Source organism: Sinocyclocheilus rhinocerous, unplaced genomic scaffold (assembly GCF_001515625.1).
Source record: "Sinocyclocheilus rhinocerous isolate Xijiao unplaced genomic scaffold, SAMN03320098_v1.1 scaffold3288, whole genome shotgun sequence".
NCBI lineage: Eukaryota > Metazoa > Chordata > Actinopteri > Cypriniformes > Cyprinidae > Sinocyclocheilus > Sinocyclocheilus rhinocerous.
Window position 1 is genome coordinate 744359 of NW_015655612.1, and position 22469 is coordinate 766827.

At 37.4% G+C, this 22469-nt stretch overlaps 2 protein-coding genes across 2 annotated transcripts in view; both read right to left on the reverse strand.

Moving 5' to 3' along the window:
• ddx43 (DEAD (Asp-Glu-Ala-Asp) box polypeptide 43) overlaps nt 1-6232 on the reverse strand; it is a 16770-nt gene extending 10538 nt beyond the window's left edge. The window contains exons 1-10 of the mRNA XM_016526068.1: nt 5745-6232; nt 5239-5294; nt 3961-4087; nt 3715-3861; nt 3386-3467; nt 2122-2278; nt 1899-2017; nt 1712-1822; nt 1463-1604; nt 835-935 (exon numbers count right to left, since the gene is read on the reverse strand). Of these exons, the coding sequence (XP_016381554.1) occupies nt 835-935; nt 1463-1604; nt 1712-1822; nt 1899-2017; nt 2122-2278; nt 3386-3467; nt 3715-3861; nt 3961-4087; nt 5239-5294; nt 5745-6099 (1397 nt within the window). The 5' untranslated portion in view covers nt 6100-6232. The remainder of the gene's footprint in view (nt 1-834; nt 936-1462; nt 1605-1711; nt 1823-1898; nt 2018-2121; nt 2279-3385; nt 3468-3714; nt 3862-3960; nt 4088-5238; nt 5295-5744) is intronic.
• An 894-nt stretch (nt 6233-7126) lies between these two features.
• LOC107718835 (potassium voltage-gated channel subfamily KQT member 5-like) overlaps nt 7127-22469 on the reverse strand; it is a 141444-nt gene continuing 126101 nt past the window's right edge. The window contains exons 10-16 of the mRNA XM_016526071.1: nt 17876-18096; nt 16032-16140; nt 13432-13563; nt 12812-12922; nt 11276-11383; nt 10173-10302; nt 7127-9985 (exon numbers count right to left, since the gene is read on the reverse strand). Of these exons, the coding sequence (XP_016381557.1) occupies nt 8918-9985; nt 10173-10302; nt 11276-11383; nt 12812-12922; nt 13432-13563; nt 16032-16140; nt 17876-18096 (1879 nt within the window). The 3' untranslated portion in view covers nt 7127-8917. The remainder of the gene's footprint in view (nt 9986-10172; nt 10303-11275; nt 11384-12811; nt 12923-13431; nt 13564-16031; nt 16141-17875; nt 18097-22469) is intronic.

Consider the following 22469-nt stretch of genomic DNA (forward strand, 5'->3'; position numbering starts at 1 on the left):
TTATACCAGCAGAATCAACTTTAAACACTTATTGTCTTATTAATAATGCATCACTGTATAAAGGTCTGCTTTTATTTGTGTACACTCACAATGAAAACAAAACATTGTGCTTTTGTAAAATAAAAAAAAACAAATAGGATGTAGCTTTCTGCCATTTGAGTTTCCTTTCTGTGAACAAATTAAGCCAGTCACAAAAATGAACTGATACTCGGCGTATATAGGCTACGTGACGTGTCGCACTGTTTTTTCTCTTGTTTATCTGTAAACTAAATCAAATATATTTCAAGAATTAATTCCTTGTATGTATATATGTACTGCAGATTTGATATATATAACAATGTAATAATATTTAGTATTTTCACATCTAGGTGGAAATTTTTTTTTAATTTGTACTACTGTCGGTTCAAAATAAATGAAAAGAAACCGAGCATAGTAGATTTTTTTTTTTTTCCCTGTTGTACCGAAATCGTATCGAACCGTGACCCCCGAACCGAGGTACGTACCTAACCGTGACATCTGTGTACCGTTCCACCCCTAGTGTGTAACCCATTCTTTTTTTCCTCAGGCATACTACAACCTGAAAAACGCAGATTGATGTTCAGTCTGTCTTGTCAGGTAGTGGATAGTCTGAGAAGTGACAAATTTAGTGATTGTCTGTGTTGGTTGGTGTCTGTCGATACCATGTGATTCAGCCTTAAAATGAACTAACTTAAGACATAAATAACCCTTCAGCGTTTTTGGAGCAACAAACAATGTAATGCAACATAAGTTAAAAGTAACCTGTCAAATTCATCCATACACCATTCAAAAGAACCAAACCACTGAGTCCATTACCTAGTCATAAGAGTTTGTCTGTCAGGTCGAATATCCAGAATGATTTTCATGATTTGAGGTTCAAAGCCCATGTCCAACATTCTATCAGCTTCATCCAACACCTGAAACGGGGAAAACCAAGAGACAAATGTTTACAAAACTCAAACCTATATTTTTTTTAAATATTTGTTTAAAAGGGTTGTTCACCCAAAAATGAAAATTTGATGTTTATCTACTTACCCCCAGGGCATCCAAGATGTAGGTGACTTTGTTTCTTCAGTAGAACACAAACGAAGATTTTTAAGTCAAACCGTTGCAGTCTGTCAGTCATAAAATGCAAGTGGATGGGAATCAGTCCGAACTGTCCTGAGCGCGTTCAACAGCCGGCACCTGACACGTCTTCTTCTTCTTCTTGCTTTACGGCGGATCGCAGACTTATAAGTGCATTACCGCCTGACAGACTGCAACAGTTTGACTTAAAAATCTTTGTTTGTGTTCTACTGAAGAAACAAAGTCACCTACATCTTGGATGCCCTGGGGGTAAGCAGATAAACATCAAATTTTCATTTTTGGGTGAACTATCCCTTTAAGTGCTTACAAAAATAATGCACCGTTACCGGCCCAGTACACATTTTTGTCATTAATTTACCAGATAGGTGATGGAGCGCAAGTTGATGAGCTCATTCATTTGCAGATCATTTAATCGTCCTGGTGTGGCAATGACTATGTCGACACCACTGGTCACTACTTTAATCTGGGCCTTTCTGTCACCTCCTCCATAGATACAGACGCTACAATAATGAGAGGAATTTTGAGCAAACAGACAAAGCAATCAGGATGAATTCTTAATGTTTGTTGCGTAACATTATGATTTATTTAGGGTAACTGGCTACAGCACCTTTTAAATCCTTTGTAGCTGTATTTGTTGCACTCAGCTTCAATCTGGAGGGCCAGCTCACGAGTGGGAGTCAAAACCAACATGCCAGGGCCATCTCTCTTGTCTCTTCGTCTACAGTGTAAATAAATAAATAATTTGTTAATAAAAAGATTAAATGTGGAGCACTGATACTCTGGTAGACACTTACACTGGCTGCTCATCCATATGAATAAAGCCAGGTAGCAGGTAGGACAGAGTTTTGCCTGTTCCCGTCTGGGCTATTCCAATCAGATCTGTTCCTTTCAGGACAATGGGCCAGGCTTGTGACTGAACCATGAGACAAAATAACCAGGATTACATTTATCCCCACATATCAAGCTTAACATTCAGAGCAGAAGCAAACATATGAAAGAAATGCTTTCTTTGGGTACCTGAATGGGAGTTGGCTTTTTAAATCCCACTCTGACAATGTTTTCCATTATTCCAGGATAGTGAGCAAAAGCCTCCTCAAAAGTGCACACTGGATTGGGAATAGTTCTTTTTTCCCCATCTTTCAAGTCATCCACAAAGATGTTGTTGTTCTCCTTTCTGTTTGGGCAGAGAAGAGCAGGGGTACAAAAACAATACAAATATGCACAGTGTTGCACTAATGCTCGCTCGGTACTTTTAGATGGTTTTTTATTTGTATATGTCAAAGACATTAATTTTCATTTATTGTCTTTTTGAAAGAAGTGGCACTTCTAACTTACGCTATAACACAGTGGTTCTCAATTAGGGGGCCTTGGCAAACTTTCAAGATGACTTCAAAATGATTTAAAACAACTAAAATTAATTATCCCCTCAACAACTCCTTTGAAGAACCAGGAAAACCTGGATAATATGAGGTAGTCTAATTTTATGTGTGATTTCTCGACTTAAAATAAAAATAAAAATTAAAAGACAGTACAAAAAGGCAAAAATAGAATGCATATCAAACAACACACAAAAGACTAGGGCTGTCAGAAAAAAAATTTGAATTTCGAATATTCATCGAATTTAAAATAAAAATCCACATTTTGCATTCGAATTTTAGGTGTGCGCCAGGCAGGCTTATCAGTGGCGCACGAAATGCGATGATGATGTAAGTGTCATTGCATTTTAATGCTTCTGTTAGTCTATCCAGTTGAACCCACTAGATGCGGCGCTGCTACGTTGTTCATTCAAAATATTGTGGAAAAAGAGAACATCAATGCGGAGATGTTGTTTACGGCGAAACTGAAACCAAGCCGTTCACAAAGAACGCATATTTATCAATTTTTTTTTATGCATCCTCTTGTGGCCTCAGGAGAGAAGCCAAAAGGAGAGAAGCCTTTTCTTCTCCCTAACTGAAATTATGCCTTTTAAATTAGAATATAGTTTGAATATTGATAATATTTAAGTACAAAATTCGAATGTAGTTTTTCAGCCATTTTGACAGCCCTACAAAAGACATTGACAAAGCACTTTGCACATTGTTTCAAAGTACATTGTTTCTCTCACTTTAACAAAAATATTACATGAAAAATACACATTCAAAGCCTTAACCACTAGCACTAATATTATACCCAAGCATGCCACAGTACATTCATCTCAGAGCATTCAGACGCACTGTTATGAACAGATAAATGCCGCCATCTGTGGGCTAATGTGAAGAAGGCAAGGTGATACAACTTTTACCTCCAGATTTTGACTTCTTCTGCACTGCGAGCTGCCACTGATTTTGCTTCAATATAGAAATCCTTCTTGAGAGGGGGAAGATCTGCAGAAAACAAGATGACTGTTTAATAAGGTATAGTACTTATAGTATTTAATATCTGACTATATATTTCATACAGTATATCAACTAAATTCCTTACTCTAGTTAAAATTTTAGCCTTAAAAGTGTGTAAATAAAGTGTTAATTCACAGAGGAAAGTCATATGTTTGAAACAAGTGGAGTCTGAGTAAATGATGACAAAACCAATCTTAAGTAATGATCATATCATCTTGTGCCACTAGAGACTCACCTTGCCATTTCATAGCTTCATATTTGTCCCGATTTTCTCTAAGTGCAGTCCAGTCAATAGGTGCAGCTGTTGGGGCAGCTGCAGCCACAGCTCGTACAGCAGCAGCTGGCCAGCAGGAGTCATTCTGATACCCTGCACTGCTGTTACCTGGAGATTGAAATGGAAAATGTCAAACCCAAAATATCATTAATTAACAGTACAATAAAATAATACATTATAGTAGCTTAGTGATTCCTGTGCTCTTACCATTGCCACATCCAGGACCTCTGACAGAATTCCCATGCACCAGATCTTCAATCATGTCTTTGGCTTTGAGCTGAGCATCACGGCTTCCAAAGACAAGTACCTCAGCTTCATGTGCACCACGGTTTATCTATCATACATCATTTAAACAGTAATTGTTGAAATACCATGTGAAAGAAAATGGTCCCTTACTCATTTGTGTTGTTCTAAGCCCATATGCCTTATTATTATTTTCTGAAAACATATTTTTGTGAATTTCGAAGAATGTCCTCAGAATGAAAGTAAAAGACAACAGCTTCAAGGCAACTTTTCTAAGACAGCTTTTCAGAAGAAAATATTATGGATCTGACTATACTATTGAAACTATCCGATGAAAACAAAAACCGGAAGTGAATTGAGCTGGATAACAACATTATTATTGTCTTTTGTAGAGCTGCTTATTAAGTAATGTATGTACTTTGTTACACTGACACTGAAATCAAAATAGCTATGATGAAACTATTGCCTTTTATAGAGCTTAATCATGTTAGATGCCATATTGAATTTAACATGGACAAAAATGAGGCTGAAGGATAAACTTACAGTCTTTACAATGGCTCACACTGTAAATGTCCAAATCCTGTAATTTACACAACTCACTACTGTCAAAGCAGTTTTATCAAGTTTCAACCGATTTTTTCCCCATTTATTCAGTTTAACATTTGAGCCTCATTTTCACTCCTATCAGAAATTAAATCTGGCGCTAGCCTAAGAGCTATAGAGCTTCTTTATAGCTGAAATTGAAGTTGTTGCATAATTGATGAACTGTGCAACACTGACAGTTTACTAAACTGAATCAACACTGAATCTGGGTTGAGATGAATAATGGCACTATTTCTTCTGTAGAGTCGCTTTACAGCTAACATTTCAGTTATTTCATAATTCATAGATTTAGCTGCTGTGAAACAATGTTATTGTACCTGCTATAAAAAAATAAATAAATGTGACTTAACTTGAAAGGGAACTGTGGCTGTTCAAAACAAAAATATTAAAAACTCACATTTTTTCCAAAGAAGAAACGGTGTAATATGGGTTCAGAAAAAAATAAGAGTAAATAAATGATTACATTTCTCATTTTAAATAGACTATGTCTTGCATTTCAACAAGTCCTAACAGTTTTGACCTGCTCAAGGTGTGACGGGCTAAAACTGGAATCTAGCTCTTGTGATTAGATACAGGCGTTTCTGAGATTTCCAAACGTTACTGCCAACACGTATGGTAGCATTAGTGTATTTAACTTGCCTTTATCGATGCTCCACTGCTCTCTTCGAGCTCCCGAATTTTCGCACCACCTCGACCTAGGCAGACGAAGAGAAACAGAAGTGACTTCCGCGAATCGGTTCTTTTGAACCGTTTTACAACACCATTCAGTCATTCGTTAGTTTACGCAAAAACCTAGACATGCCATTAAGCCGTCCCTATGCCATTTGGTATTCGTATTATTGGATCCTGTATTGTTATATTATAATTATGTTCAGTGGAGCTATTTAAAAATAAATAAATAAACCATTGGTCCGCTACAAATCCTCTCATAGCCTACTAGTGCTTCTCTCATCGGTTGTCGGCTCATGAGTCTGATTTAACTTATGACTCGAACCGACTGAGCCGCATATTTGAACGAATCGTTTTGGGGAAGATTTTCAACCGATTCGTTAGAAAAACACAAGACATCACTACAGAGAGGGCATAGTTTGTCAGCCCAAAAAACTGCTGCTTGCATAAATGTTCCACAGACACCTGTGTCTCACCTATTATTCTCCCGACCAAAGAGTTTTCCACATTGAGAGTTGTCGGTGATGAGCCTGATCTGTCTCCACCACCGCGACACCCTGTAGGTCCAGTCATGGAACGACTGTAACTGTTATTTTTACCGGTTGCTCCGTCACAAACATTGGATTCAGAGTCTCGGTCCCTCCAGTTTCTCCACTGCTCGCCGTCTCCACCAAACTTTGCGCCGACACTCGTGGGGTCTCGGCTCCGCGCGCCTCTAGGAGACGGAGGCCTCCATGACTTTACCGGTAACGTTACAATTTGAACGGGTAACGTTGACGGCTTTGAAATCGCCTCACCATCCGCACCGTACTCATCTTCCCAGTCCGACATTTAAAACAAACATATAAGAACACAACTTTGAATCTTTTTTTACTTTTTTGAATCGACGCTTCCCTCCAGCACGACCACAAATCTCTGATCAAAAACTTCAATCAATATCCGCTCACGTGATCCCTTACTGAAATGCAACATGGCAACCGCAATTTACATTCGTTACTGCTGTGAAAACCATAACGAATAAATATTACACCCTGAAAAGGCTTTTAAAAACCTTTCTGTGGTTTTGATAATGACTGTTTGTTTGCTTATTTATTGATTAGTAGTATTTTGGTGGATGACGCTGTTTATAAATGTGTACACGAGATGAACAATAAAACAATTAGATGCCGTTTTTTAGATAGATTATTTACAGAAAACTATAATTAAAGCCACCCATAGAAATTGATGCAGTATGCCTACATCTGCTGAAAATAAATAACTTTTTAAAAAGGGCTTTTGGAATAGGATACTCCATATATTAGTGCATTTCCTATAGCTTAACTAATGCATGCTGGTTGTTTGCTTTCACTTCACATATACAGTAGAACACATAATTCATATAGCCTATGCATTACCTTCCAGAATGTAGCCTATTTGAGGAAAAGAGAAAAGGGATCCAACTGGCCACAAACTAAGACAAGGCACACCAAGACATTAACATCAAGCACACTAGGCCAAGTTTCAAGTATTTTGTTTATTTAAGTATTATGATGATCATAAATTTCCATTTAGCATTTTTCAATCCCAGAGCATCAACTCTGTTATGTGCACAATGATGAAATAAATTATTCTGAATGACAGAGAACGCTAACATTATCAAGCATGTATATTAAGGCCAGTTTCTGTGTAATAAATTATTTGTTCTAGTGGTAAAACAAAGAAATGCTGCTTAAACTGACAGACGCTTTAAGTTCACAGCCAAACAGGGAATGTGCAATTGTCAAAATATAACCATTGAACCATTTCAATAAGAGTTCAAGGTACTGTGAATACAGGAGTTGTATAAATGTTTAATAAAATGCAAAAAGGCACCGTAAAACATTGAATTACAAATGAAAACTTTCAGAAAAGCAATAACAATAGTAATATTATTAATCATAATGTGTTAAGAAGACTATATTTCTGTACAAACCTTTTTCTGCATTTCAAGCATCATTTAGTTCCACATCTGTTGACATGTTCTCATTTCAGTTCTCAGGTGCCTATATTATTTACCTCAACTCTAGAGCAAAATAAGCATCTCAACTATCTCTGGACTATAAATCTTATTTAAAGCATATTCATGTTAAAACAATTCATCACATTTGCAGGTTTCCTCTACACATCTTGACAGTTTTGCTTCCAATTGTACAGTGGCAAAAACATCCTCAATGTACACCTCAGATGTTTTTAACAAAAAATAAAAACAAAACAAACAAACAAAAAATGTAACAGTTAATCATGGTTAGTCTACATACACATAATGATACACTTTACATTCCAAGTTGTACAGACAAGCATTTTAGCTAAAGCACTTATTGTACCATTCAGAAGCATGGAATAAAAAATGTAGAACAGAGGTTACAAAGCTGAGGTTTAGGTATAAGATGCCAGCTTGCTACAGAATTTAAAAGAACAAAATCAGAAAATACAACAGAAATTAGATATTGCCGCAATTCCAATACAAATTTGATAAAGATAACTTCTGATTATATGGATGCAGGTTACAAAGCAATCAAAATACATGTCAAATTTAATTACAATCATTAGTTATGACATTGCAAGTGTAATTTATTGTCATGATGAAAATGATTCTTTTAACATTTTAGCAGCCAAATATCCACATGAGGACTCGGAATTAGAAAAATCAGAAATCAGTGCTTTTCAAAAAGCCTGATTGTCACAAATACCTCCTCATAAGACATTACACCTAAACACATCATACCATCTCTTTAGTAACAACATTCAGCTTTCTTCAGATGCTAAGATTCTCAGGTTTTAAAGGACATAGTCAAATTAAGAAAGCATATCTCTGTGCAGGCTATAGCGTGAAGATGCGTTTGTTTCTGAGTTTCTTCTGGAGTTGCTTGCAAACCCTGCTTGATTGGCTGAGGTTTGCATAGTATCACAGATTAACGTGGTTTTGGACCATCTGTTTTTTTCTGCTATTCCCCCCACAATCTCTTAACACATGCAAATGAGTGGACTGCCAAACATTCAGAAGGACGTGAGAAACAAATCCTAATGCTGAGTGTTATACATGCCGATCCCATGCAAGGCTCATCCAGTACCATAACCCTTCATTATTTTAAAGGAATATTATAGGTTCAATACAAGTTATGCTCAACCGACAGCATTCATGGCATAATACTGATTAACAAAAAAAAATGCATATACAGTATACGGGTTAGAGTGATGCACTCACAGTGAAAATGAATGGGGCTAATTTCTGGACAATTTAAAAGCAGAAATGTAAGTTTTTTAAATTATAAGCTTCCTTGATTATAAGATTCCTTCATATGGTTACATTCACACATTTTTCAGTCCTTTATGGTGTTTACGGAGGTAATAAGTATTATGTCACAAACCTGTCAATTGAGCTTAACGTATATTGAACCCGGAATATTTTTTCCACAACAGTTTCTCGTTAATATAAATGATCTTTTTTGATAAATTGTCCATGCATTGATATGTACGTATGAACAAAAACGTATGAACAGCATGTTGTCTTCCTGTGAAAATTTGAAAACACATAGAGCGTACAGGACGCTCCATTTCCTTTGGAAAAGAAGCACATGAGGGACATGAGGTTGTGTCCAGTCTCCACAGTGAGGTTCCTGTGCTCCAGGGGTTATTCGAGGCATACGTGAGGCAAATTATGGGACTCAAGACCATCTCTTGGTCCAGCCTGGCTGGGAGACGGCCCACTGGCTCCTGTCCGTAGCAGCTCAGAAGAGAAGGACGTATCGTTGTTCTGTTGGTGGAGGTGGTAACGGTCACCCTCCGTGGTGTCCACCTCTTTGTCATTGACGAAGAGCTCCGTATCGCCCCAGTCGGCCAGCGGCTCGCGGTCACTGGACTCGTTGTTGCTGCTGCCGCTGCTCCGAGTGGACAGGCTGGGATGGCAGTCGGTAGCAGTCGGTAGCATGAGGTTCTGAGCGGAAAGAGACTTACCGAGCCCACGCTCGACCTGTAGCGAGGCAGCTGTTGTGGAAGACATGAGCATAAGAGGATCAATGTCAAGGCTCAAGTGTCTTCTCCACGACCCATCTTCCTTGGGGTTACGTTCGGGCTTGTCCCGTAGCTGTACCGTGCTTTGAATACTATCGGCTTCCCTGTCCGACTCATCCTCGGTTTGGGTACTCAACAGGCAATTGCTCAGACACTCCGCCTGGCTCTCCTGTAGCGTCTCTGGGATAAGGCTGGTAGGCCGACTTTGAGGCGTTGGTACCATAGGCGGGAGCTGAAGGGTCGAGGAGGTTGAATGTACTGTTGGGACCGGCCTTGTCAGCTCACTTAACCGCTGGTGACTTCTGGAAAGGTTGTTGGGGGTGAGAATGGGAGGAGGGGACGCTGGGTAGAAACTGTCAGGGCTGGAGGGTTGGTTGTTTAGGAGAGGGGAAGGTGCGAAGGAGGAGGCAGAATGCGGGTAACCGGTACCCAAGTTGAGTTCACTAGGGGCCAGAGCAAGATGAAGACCACGATGCAGGTTACTGCTGCCCGAACGAGACACGCTGCTGCCGGTAAGCTGGGAGGAGGATGACAAATCCTTGCTATGGATGGAGCTTTGGTAGTCAGAGGTTTGATCCAGCTCGAACAGGGGCAAAGCAGACAGACCAAGCATCGAAGAGGAACCTTTTTGCAACACTTGCCGGTATATATCCAGTAATGAGTCCAGCTTTGACTCAATGGACTGTACCTGTATTATATTAGAAATAAAAACGTCACATTGGATTTTTCTGAATTTTATGCTTAAATATTGTAAATGTGTGCAAGTACACTACTGTTAAAAGGTTTGGGGTTGGTAATATTTTAATGCTTTTGACTGACCCCAAAACTTTGAACAGTAGTGTGTTTCATTAGACCATCAAGTTAATATGGCTTACTTGTCTCTCTACTTTACAGACACGGCCAAGCATGCTCATGTCATGCTCCAAGGATTCTCCTTCTGGGAGGATTTTCTCCCTGCCTTTCCTGTCTACTGAAATCTGGCCCTTTCCCAGTATCTGATCCACCCTATAAGGAAGAAAAAAATGTTTCTGAGTATACATGAGGATGAACACCTTTACACCGTTGTTCCTTGAGCTCGGGCAGGGAACAGCACAGCAGGATAAGACTGGACTTTGGTTAGTGAAGAAGAAATTAAGTTAGTGCATCACCATCATCTACTTTTTCTATGTTAAAAGGAGAGAAGGAAGAGATGCTGATATATTTCTGTAAATGTTATAACTACATTCAGTACAACTGAGAATTTTGTTCTTTACATTCTCTGTTACTTGCTGTATGTAAGAACTGGCTGTATCTGATGATCTACCTATGCTAGCTGATTAAAATATAAAATCCAAAATGTTAAACCATGCTCCCAAGAAACCCCTAGTGAGCAAGATTTTTAACATAATGTATTAATGTACATTTTCAGGTAAATGTAGTCTATGATATTCCAGGGTCTCCATGCAGAAAATATGCAGACTATGTACAGTATTAATATATTCTGGATTGCACATTTCAGTCTGTGATTCTCAATGTATTTTGTCAGGTGTTAGAAAAAACATCTTATGCTTCCTTGCCTCTTCAAATCTATTGTGCAAGAGCAGTTTGAGTTAAACCAACATCAATCAGCTGAATCAGTGTGTGCTACACAATTAATAAATCATCTCATTGGTTGAAAAACATCACTATTTATTAATCACCTTGGAGTCCAATGATGAAGATAATAAATAAAGGGAAAAATAGAGGTCTGTGATTCCTATATATCAGTAGTTGTTCTCAATGTGGCCTTAGCAAATTTCCAAATGCATTAAAATAAGCTAAAATGTCTAAATGTCAAGATTTGGCTTATTTACTTCAGCCCCTTAACAAAACCCTAAACCCTATGGATAGTTTTAGCTAAATACTGTACATCATCACCATTGGACCCCATTCACAATATGAAGTGATTGAGGTAAGTACAGCCCCATGACTAGCCCCCAGCCTGCTACAGGCCTCTGACCCAGCGTGCTTCTTCTTGCTTTGGCTGTAATACATGTGTAGAGAGGGAGAGGAAAGGTTCCTGGCTTTGGTGCTGAGTGTCTGATGTGGACCCACAGCTGTGGCGAGTCTAGATGAGAAAACATACCGGGGTCAAGAACATTTTTATGGTTGTGCCGTCAAGTAAAAGGGAGGAGAGAGAAAGTTGAAGAGAAGGTACTTTTGGCACCATGGCAAGATACTATTACTACATGCGATTTACTAATACAGATTAATGATCAAAACAAAGGTCTCAGTAATCTAGGTTAAATTCTTAACTGTTGGTTCAAAGTCAGTGTCTCAAAGTCAGTGACTGAGGTATCTGATATTTAAGTAAATGTAAGTTAGAGATGGTTGTTCAAATCAGAGCTAGCAAACTACTGATTTACACACCTGTTGGTTCAAAATATTAAAGAATAACAACATGTTAATATGCTACTTCCATGCCAGACAAAATGTTAAACAAAAATCAAGCTTTGGGACCAAAATAATAGGGAAAGCTGAGAAGAATCAATCTAAAAGTTAGTGCTATACACAGGCACATTCAATCTAACACCATGCACTGCATCACGGTTATGCTGGTTTAGCATTGACAACCTTGTTAAATAGGGAGAAAGTTCTACATGGAGAAAAATGGAGGGATGAAGAAATAATTGAACAGAGCCAAAAGCTTGAGGCTTTGGGTCACTGACACATCACAAACAGTCCAGCCTTTACTGCAAAAATACATATTGTAAATATATATATATATATATATATATACACTACCGTTGTGTGTGTGTGTGTGTGTGTTTTTGTTTGTTTGTTTGCTTTTGAAAGATGTTCAAATGCTTATGCTTACCCAGGCTATATTTACATGATAAAAAAACAAAAAACAAACAGTGATACTGTAAAATATTATTACAGTTTAAAATAACTATTTTCTATTTTAATATATTTTAAAATGTAACTTATTCCTGTAATAGCAAAATTTTCAGCAGCCATTACTCCAGTCTTTAGTGTCAAATGATCCTTCAGAAATGATTAATTCAACAAACTGATGCCAAACTTTTGAACGGTAATTTCTTTTTATTCAGTAGTTTTGTCTTGTTTTGCATTAAACATATCTAAACATCCTTAGATAAGACTGCATAATAACTTCAGATAATATAACTTGAATTAAGATGTATTACTTTGTATTTCTGTCTCACAGATAAATTGTTTTATAAGCATAAATCTAACAAAATGTACTGTTTATGTTTCAACAAGCAACTTCGCCAATTAGATTTTAAAAGTAAACTTATATATTCTCTGAAAACAAGTTTTAATATCTTACACAATTTATTTTGATTTAAGAATCTTTAGATATTTTATTTATTTTTTAAGTGTTTAGCTCTTTAAAAGCTGAACTGCTGTGATGTTGATGTCCAGAGGGTAATGGACACTGGAGAATTAGACACACAGCCTCAGCATTTGACTCTGGATTCTGGATGTTCCAGAGTTAAAAGAGTTTGGGGTGGGGGATTGTGGGTCAGCTGACCCTGGGGCAGAGTGTTTCCTCTTGGCCTGGCTGTAATACAAGTGCAGGGAAGGAGAAGAAAAGGTCTTGGCTTTGCTGCTCAGGGTCTGTGGACCCACAATGGTGTCCAACCTGAATGGGAGAGCGCAGACAGGGAGATAAGACAGACATGGACATGTAGATGTAGAAAGTGTGCATAAGAAAACAAGGTTGTTTAACTTTTTTCTTGTACAGCTTTCTGTGAATATGTATTTGTGCTAACTGCATTTGTTAATGTGTATTGGCGTGTGACAATTTATGCAGAATCCCCCCCAAAAAAGTAAAACTATGAACGGAGAAATTATGAAGGTGTCCAACCTGAATGAGAGAGCGCAGACAGGGAGATAAGACAGACACAGACATATAGATGTAGAAAGTGTGCATAAGAAAACAAACCTATTGAACTATTTTCTGTACAGCTTTCTGTAAATATGTATTTGTGCTAACTCCATTTGTTAATGTGTATTGGTGTGTGAGAATTTTATGCAAAAAAAAAAAAGAGAAAACTGTGAACGGAGAAGTTATAAATGAATTGATAACTTTTAGTCACATGTTCACGTTGAACATATTTTCACCACACAACCAGGGCTGGTTAATCTCACCTAGTCTGGAGACTCTTGATACGACATAGCATATCCAGGTGACCAGCAGAGTATTGCTCAATCACATCTTTCACATCATACGGTCGAAGCGTCTCCTTAAACTTCTTCTTGGCCACATGGAATTTCATTATCCTGTCAACAGTGAAACAAGAAACAAGACTCAACTAACTTTTGATTAGAAATTATGACACACAGGCATATGTAGTAAAGGTAAGGAAAAATAATCCAATATGTTTTTTCTTATTTGCAGTTTAAATATATTTAATATGTGTTTATTTAAAATAGATTTATTTTAAAAAATTAATAAATAATAAGACACATTTTCATTAAATGCATCTTGAAATAAGTTTATATTTCTTACTCTATTGGAAAAAGTGTTTTTTTTTTTTAACCATGACTATTTTAATTGTTTCAACCATGAAAACATTTAATAAAATAAGATATTTCTAGTTACATTTGAAGATATATCTATAAACAGTATATTATGTGCATACGCAATCAGCACAACAAAGCAAACCTCTTTGCAACTCCCAAATAAACAAGCCTGCAAGTTGTGTAAGCTTGCTCAGAACCACTAGAGGGCAGAAATGAGTCACAAATACCACAACAGTTTATGACCCAGAGAAAAAATAGGATTAGATATACCTCTGCTTTAAAAACAGTTTATAATAATATTACTCAAGTAAGGCTCATGTTCTAGTAAAGCTATGTGCTACAGATGACATTAGCTGTGAAAACACAGGCATTACCGCAGGCACACTGAAACCTAAACCTATTCTATGCGCAACATTCCGCAGAGTGAAGGTGAAAAAGCAAATATTGACACAGAGGGGAGCAGATTTCAGTGATCTGTTTCTGTAACGTCTTGCAGATTCAAGCCCCTGTGAGTTTTCTTCCTGTCAGATGAGCTGGTGTGTAAGCAGAACTGACTGTGAACATTTCTATCCGACACCCTGGGAAAGAGGAGTGGGAAAAATCTCAGCCCACCTGGGAGACCCTAATAGTTCGGAGCGATGGAAGTGAAGTCACATGAAGCAACATCAGTGGCCTGTCCCAGCAGGAGAGAGACAGCAGTGATCATCTAACCCTGATGCCTCAATCAATAGGCCAGGAAGGTCAAAATGAGTGTTTTCAACCCTGCAACTACAGTGTGAATTCTTCAAGCTTTCACAAGGGGAGAACAACGCTCTCTGGGAAGTCAAACTCACCTGACAGCCCTGATCACTGCCTTTAGTGGGGCAGATAGATCTTCCACAGTCACATCACAATGGCAACCCTTCTCATCAAAAGCATCATCCGGTCCAAGATTTGTGTCAGCTGTGAGAGAAAGGGAGAGAATCTGAATAACAGCAAGCAAAAACCTTTTTACAAGGGATCCTCAATAAGGCTGAAAACAAAACTAGGCTGAAAAGTAGAGAAAGCCTATCCAGGTGACCAGCAGAGTATTGCTCAATCACATCTTTCACATCATACGGTCGAAGCGTCTCCTTAAACTTCTTCTTGGCCACATGGAATTTCATTATCCTGTCAACAGTGAAACAAGAAACAAGACTCAACTAACTTTTGATTAGAAATTATGACACACAGGCATATGTAGTAAAGGTAAGGAAAAATAATCCAATATGTTTTTTCTTATTTGCAGTTTAAATATATTTAATATGTGTTTATTTAAAATAGATTTATTTTAAAAAATTAATAAATAATAAGACACATTTTCATTAAATGCATCTTTTAATAAGTTTATATTTCTTACTCTATTGGAAAAAGTGTTTTTTTTTTTTAACCATGACTATTTTAATTGTTTCAACCATGAAAACATTTAATAAAATAAGATATTTCTAGTTACATTTGAAGATATATCTATAAACAGTATATTATGTGCATACGCAATCAGCACAACAAAGCAAACCTCTTTGCAACTCCCAAATAAACAAGCCTGCAAGTTGTGTAAGCTTGCTCAGAACCACTAGAGGGCAGAAATGAGTCACAAATACCACAACAGTTTATGACCCAGAGAAAAAATAGGATTAGATATACCTCTGCTTTAAAAACAGTTTATAATAATATTACTCAAGTAAGGCTCATGTTCTAGTAAAGCTATGTGCTACAGATGACATTAGCTGTGAAAACACAGGCATTACCGCAGGCACACTGAAACCTAAACCTATTCTATGCGCAACATTCCGCAGAGTGAAGGTGAAAAAGCAAATATTGACACAGAGGGGAGCAGATTTCAGTGATCTGTTTCTGTAACGTCTTGCAGATTCAAGCCCCTGTGAGTTTTCTTCCTGTCAGATGAGCTGGTGTGTAAGCAGAACTGACTGTGAACATTTCTATCCGACACCCTGGGAAAGAGGAGTGGGAAAAATCTCAGCCCACCTGGGAGACCCTAATAGTTCGGAGCGATGGAAGTGAAGTCACATGAAGCAACATCAGTGGCCTGTCCCAGCAGGAGAGAGACAGCAGTGATCATCTAACCCTGATGCCTCAATCAATAGGCCAGGAAGGTCAAAATGAGTGTTTTCAACCCTGCAACTACAGTGTGAATTCTTCAAGCTTTCACAAGGGGAGAACAACGCTCTCTGGGAAGTCAAACTCACCTGACAGCCCTGATCACTGCCTTTAGTGGGGCAGATAGATCTTCCACAGTCACATCACAATGGCAACCCTTCTCATCAAAAGCATCATCCGGTCCAAGATTTGTGTCAGCTGTGAGAGAAAGCGCGAGAAAGTGAAAGAATCTGAATCGTAGCAAGCAAAAACATTTTTACAGCGATCCTCAAAAAGGCTGAAAACTAAACTAGGCTGAAAAGTAGAGAAAGCCTAGGGCAGATCAATACAGCTATGAATCAAAATAGCATTCAAAGCAAATCTTTCCCTTGACCCCCATCACACTGACCACAGGCCACTCCACTGAGCTTTACTGCATGAATACTGGAAGAAAGTACTGCTGTACTGACGCATCACATTAAGCTGAAAGGCAACAAAATGACTTAAGGAGTCACAAAAAGTGTCTGAGAATCTGACAAAGGACAAGCAGTTTGGAGAATGGATGGATGGATGGAAATGTCAATTATTTAAACAATATCACTATCAATGCCACTGTATTTAAACAAACAAAGGACTTGACTGTGAATCAAAAACAAAGAGAAACAGGTAACAGACAAAATATATGATGCTTGTAGAAGAGAATGAATTCTTCCATTTAAACTGTGTGTGATGCCTGACACAGATAAACAGCAGAAGATGAGAGATTGCTATCAAAATGTGAAGCATTTTCTCTTCCTCAGCAGTGACTTATGGGTTATATACAGTAACCTGTGGTGGATCTATAGTGTGTGCTATTTAAGAGTATGAAGCCAGAGAGTGGTAGCACAGCAGGTATGAGATTCATTTTGGGTTGATGGGTCTCATACAGGGCTGGAGCTCGATCGTCGCTGCCACTGAGAAGCTACCTTTGTAAAATCTGCTTGTTAGTAGTAATTGGGCACTTCTGTGAAAATGTACTGATTGGGAATGTTACAATAAATCTTATGGTACAACAATAACAAAACATGTAGGTGCATTGTTGGAGAGTGACTAGAAGTAGTGAATCATTCTTTAGCATGACAACTGCAGCTTTTCCAGCAACAAAGTAATTTTTAAAATGTTACATTTCTGTATTTTATATCACATTGTTTGCATACTTGGCTTTGCTGAATAATTAAATGAACTCTCCTAAACTAGCATTTGGAAGTCAGATTCATTTCAGTAAATTAGTTTATTCAGTTGGTTTGAATGTAAATCAAGCGTTCATCTATGCATCTGATCTATGCAAGTCCATTCTTGTGTCATGAAACAAAAATTCAACCTATTTTCTATATGTCTAAATGTATGTTATTGATCTTATTGTGAAAAATATATTCTCAATCTTTAGGCGAAAACGTCAGCCTTCTCTCTTTGGTGACGTTTTGCAATCTTCTCCAATCTTTTATTCCATTTAAACCTGTCCCTGTAAGCTCATGTTAATCTATGTAGCTGCAGTGATGGGGCCACATGGGGGGCCACATTCTCTCAATCCTTTGAGCTCTTCTTCCCTGAGAGGCATTCTGGTGATGGGAGCATGATCCAAGGTTAACTAGTGCAAACAGAGGGTCCCATGGGAGACCGTGTTCTCCCACTGCAGCACAGTGTGTTTGTAAATCCTGCCTTCAGGGACAAGTCCAAAAAAACAATACAGTATATAGGGAAAGACTCATTCTTGTTTATAAAGGGTCAAATGGTGTCAAGACTAGCAGATAACACAGCAAACATGACCTATAATTATTTTTAAAATGAAGTAATTAATAATTTGTGAAGCAAATTAAACCACAGCTCTGATTATCAGCTAATGAGAACTTTCCTAAATCTGCTTCTATTACAACAGAAGTGGAACAACAGTGACCAAATAAAAAAAGCTGTTCACCTTCAGTCGTTGTGCGCGATTGGCTCTTGAGTCTCAGTGATGGCCGGAAGCGTGTTCGGTCATTGAAGCTCCAGCTCTTCTGGACCTTGGCAGGGCTGCTGCCCTCAACCCCAACCTCTGTGGCAGGAGAGCGTCGGTCATTCACTGACATCTGTCTGCTCTTCATGCTCTGACCGCGAGGACTGGCCATGCGCACACGCTCCCGAAAACTTAACTTTTGACTGAAGGAGAGGAAAGAAGAGGAATGGAAGAGGATGGGAAGCGGGAAGGGTCAAATAAACAGAGAAATAATTAAACATGGAATGGAAATAAAGATGTATTTAACTAAAGTTTGGTTTAATAAAAACTGTTGTGATGGCTTGTTTTGGACCTGTAAGTTTCTCTACTAAATTCCTCCAGTACAACAATTTTTTGTTGACACGATTTGGAACCACATCTTACTTGGAAGTTCTCAAAAACTGTCCTAAACTTTTCTCAAAAATTGCATTAAAAGACCATCATGCAACACAAACCTCATTCCACGGCTTCCACCAATCAGCAAGCAACATTTTGAAGAATGACTCTCTAACCACCCTACTTCTTTTGATACCTTCAATGTGGAGCAGCCTGACAACATTTCCATGTACCTTTCTAAGCCTGATGTTGAGGCCCAGCATATTAACAGTTTATGAGCAGAACAGTTCTATACGTATTCCTTCAAAGACAAAAATTCCATAAGCTGGGGTTCTTAATTCATGCTGGATGTCTACATAGTCCACTGAGCTCATGCTTGGTATTGAGTTTGTACGTGAAAGAGATGTAGTGTAAAAGGAGAGTGAAGACAATGCTATAAAGGTGACTTACAAGACTATAGAGCCTAATTTCATGCACATGCAACATGCAGGTTAAGACTAATGTGTTAATGCAAACAGAGACATATACAGTACAGTCAGAGATATCCTTCACAACTGAACTGAACCTTTAAAACCACTTGATCGGATTATTCCTGCATTGCAATGTGGGATGTTGGAAAACTGGTGGTTTTAAGTTTAGCTTTACATTATTTGATTATCATCACAAATTAGATAATGTATCATTTTGGTAATAATATTGTAGAGTAATTTCTGCATGTCAGATAGGGGTATTGGATAGATCAGACAGTGGCAGTTAAATCCTTCAGGCAACAGGCAATAGGACCTTCATATTAGACCCTCTGTAGGGTCTGTAAGGTTATCTGAGGTGGCCGTCATCATCCATGCATAAGGTTAGTCAGCATTCACATTGGTCATATTGCTGGAGCAGTGGGGGATGCTGGGTACCTATATTTCCATGTGGTATACCTCCTGAAGAGCCTCTGTCTATTACTATGACCCTTACTAAGGAAATGAGGAAGACAGATGGCAGATGAGTTAGTTAGACTGTGAGCAGAAACAACCTACTTAAGTGGACGAAATTATATGGATGGAACAACATCGAAACGGTAAAAATGGAGCAAAATGCAAAATAAATTGGCATGTTTTTGCAACCAAACATGGTAATATAAAGTTTAATTAGCACTGCACCAAACTACATACACTCACAAGCACATTCACACTAGAAGTATATCAGAAGTAAACAGTGTACAAAACTTGTCTAACAACCAAAGAATTTGACAAACTTTCTTGGATTTGCTGGCTAATTATAACTTATCGTTCTGTAAATATTTTGTTCCTTTCACTCTCTAACCAGTACAAATGGATTATGTGGATTGTGGATTATACCTAATGTTTTCTTAAAGACTAAAGACTTAATGTTCATCCATTTAAAAGGTTTCACAAGCGCAAAAAGTATTCACAGCTTAGCTGTTTGCTGTAATGCCTTTGCAATTTGAAGGTTAATTTTCCATCACATTTAATGACACATTTGCCACACATTGTGGGGCTTTTCCAACTGTAAATTACTTCATTTAAGTGTAATTTACAAAGAGTGCTGGTGCTCTGCTCTTCACATATTTAATACGAACCATGCAAACATCCAGCCTGGGGTGCAACCATTATTTACAGGGACTGAGCAATAAGCTCCACCCCTGCTGAAATCACTTTTAAAACAAAACGTTACCAGCCTGACAGCAAACATCTGACCACACTATGGCCTTGCAGATGCGACAGTCTTTCATGTGTCTAAACGTAGTCAAGTACTGTGTACAAACATGCAGAGTCCAAAATGTCAACAGCTAAGTCTGGAACTGAGTCACTACTGCTATTACTTACTGGGCCTATTGATGAAATGTATTTAGAAGAGGATGGGGGTTGTTATATGGGGGAAAAGATGAAGGATAAAACCGTAAAACACCTTAATGCATTTATGCTGTGATCTTTACTTTCTCCTGGCTGTAGTAATATTTAACAGTCAATATAAACAATCTCTGAATGGAAAAAGTGCATCACGTTTCTGTCCATGTAGGTAGACAGAGAAAAGTAAGCCAAAGTACCATGTCTATTACAGAAGAAGCTCTGCAAGTGCAAACACGCACACACACACACACACACACACACACATACACATACACATACACACACTTAGGTAGAGATACACACACACACACACACACATATACGCTTACTAATAAAAAGCAATTAATTGAAGCTATTATCTAGCAAAAAACATATTATATATATATATATATATATATATATATATATATATATAAAAGAAGACTTATGTTGGCTGCATTTATTTAATAAAAAATACATTACAAAATAGTAATACTGTGAAGTATTATTAAAATATATATATAAAAAAAAAATCTACTTTAATATATTTAAAAATGAATTTTATTCCTGTAATGGAAAGCCTAAATTTTCAGCAGCCATTACTCCAGTATTCATCGTCACATGATCCTTCAGAAATAATTCTAATATACTGATTAATATTATATAGTATACAATATATATTGGGGCTCAATTCATATTATTATCACACTTAATATTTTTTGTTAAACTCATAATTTCTTCAGGATTCTTTGATGAATAGAAAGTTAAAAAAGAACAGCCTTTATCTGAAATTTGAAAATGTAAACATTTAAATGTCTTTACTGCAACTTTTAATCAATTTAATGCATCCTTGCTGAATAAAAATATTATCTTACTGATTATAATGTACAAGTAATATAATAAACCAAATTAAAATCAATAGTTTACTAATTATATGTAGCCTTGTTATAAGAGACAGTACAGTTAGCTTCACATTGGTGTCCTGATCATCCTGTCTTGGTTTATTATGTGATAATTAGCAGATACCACACATACTATAGCTACTATTTCAAATAAATAAAAAATCAGTGGGAGTGAATGATAAAGCAAGACATGTAACATGCCATGACTGAATGTACTTAATTCTTCTCCCTATTTTTATTGATGCACTGGAAGCTAAAAGACAATCAATACTTAAATAATTAAAACATTCCGGACACTAGGAGGATGTAGATACGAGAACAACAAACCTGCTGATGGATTCCCCCTGGTCTTTCCTTCAGGTGTTAGTTAAAAACATAGAGAGAAAAGAGGCAGGATATTAACACTTCACATGACCGACAGAAACTAATAAGGAGACTACAGAAGAGACACAGATGCCTCTGAAATATACGAAGTGTTTCATTGTAGGAATGACACACCAATATATTTCACTGTGTCACACAAATTATAGTTTAAATGTTAAAAAAAGGAAATTAAACAAATATACCTCAACACACACACACACATTAAGAGTAGGAAGAAATGGAGAGTCTTTTTTAAGACAGGCAGCAAACAAGCAGGCAAGCAAGCTATGAGCAATGCACAGTCAAGCTGACTAAGACAAGCGCTAACAGAAGAGGGACAGCTGTGTTATCAAGGGCTGCTCTGTGTGTAATTACTCCAGAATTGGGGAATTGCCTGAACATAGCAGTACACCCATTTGTCAGAGCATTGTCATGTGTCTGTCTTCAGGTGTCAGTCCACAAACTGTCCTGGCTTCTATTCAGTTTGATTTATCGGTAGGGGAAATTTCAGTTAGCTACAGCATATACACGAGGAAGCAGGTGTGAGGAGAAAAGTAAGCCAAAGTACCATGTCTATTACAGAAGAAGCTCTGCAAGTGCAAACACGCACACACACACACACACACACACACACATACACATACACATACACACACTTTGGTAGAGATGAACACTTGTTCTTAGTAAGCAAAGTGAAGCTGCTCCACAGCTAAGCTACTATGGTTCTCTGAAATATTTGTTTGGGATTGGTCAATTGTGGCCAATGCAGTGGTGAAACTAAACCATGAAATTTGTATGTATATTTGTCTATTGTCCAAAACAAAATACTGGTGCTACTTTCATGTTCCAGGAATCACTCTGTGCTTCTCTCTAGAATAGTATATTTATATATTAAAATATAATTACATTTATATATTAATATTAATGAATGTACATAAATATATTTTTAAACATGTTTGTTGAATAACTAATATAATTCTATATTACATTAATAATATAATTAACAATAGCAATATCTGGATTAAATCACACTACTATTCAAAAGATTATATATATATATATATATATATATATATAAAAATTAAGTTGAATAAGTTT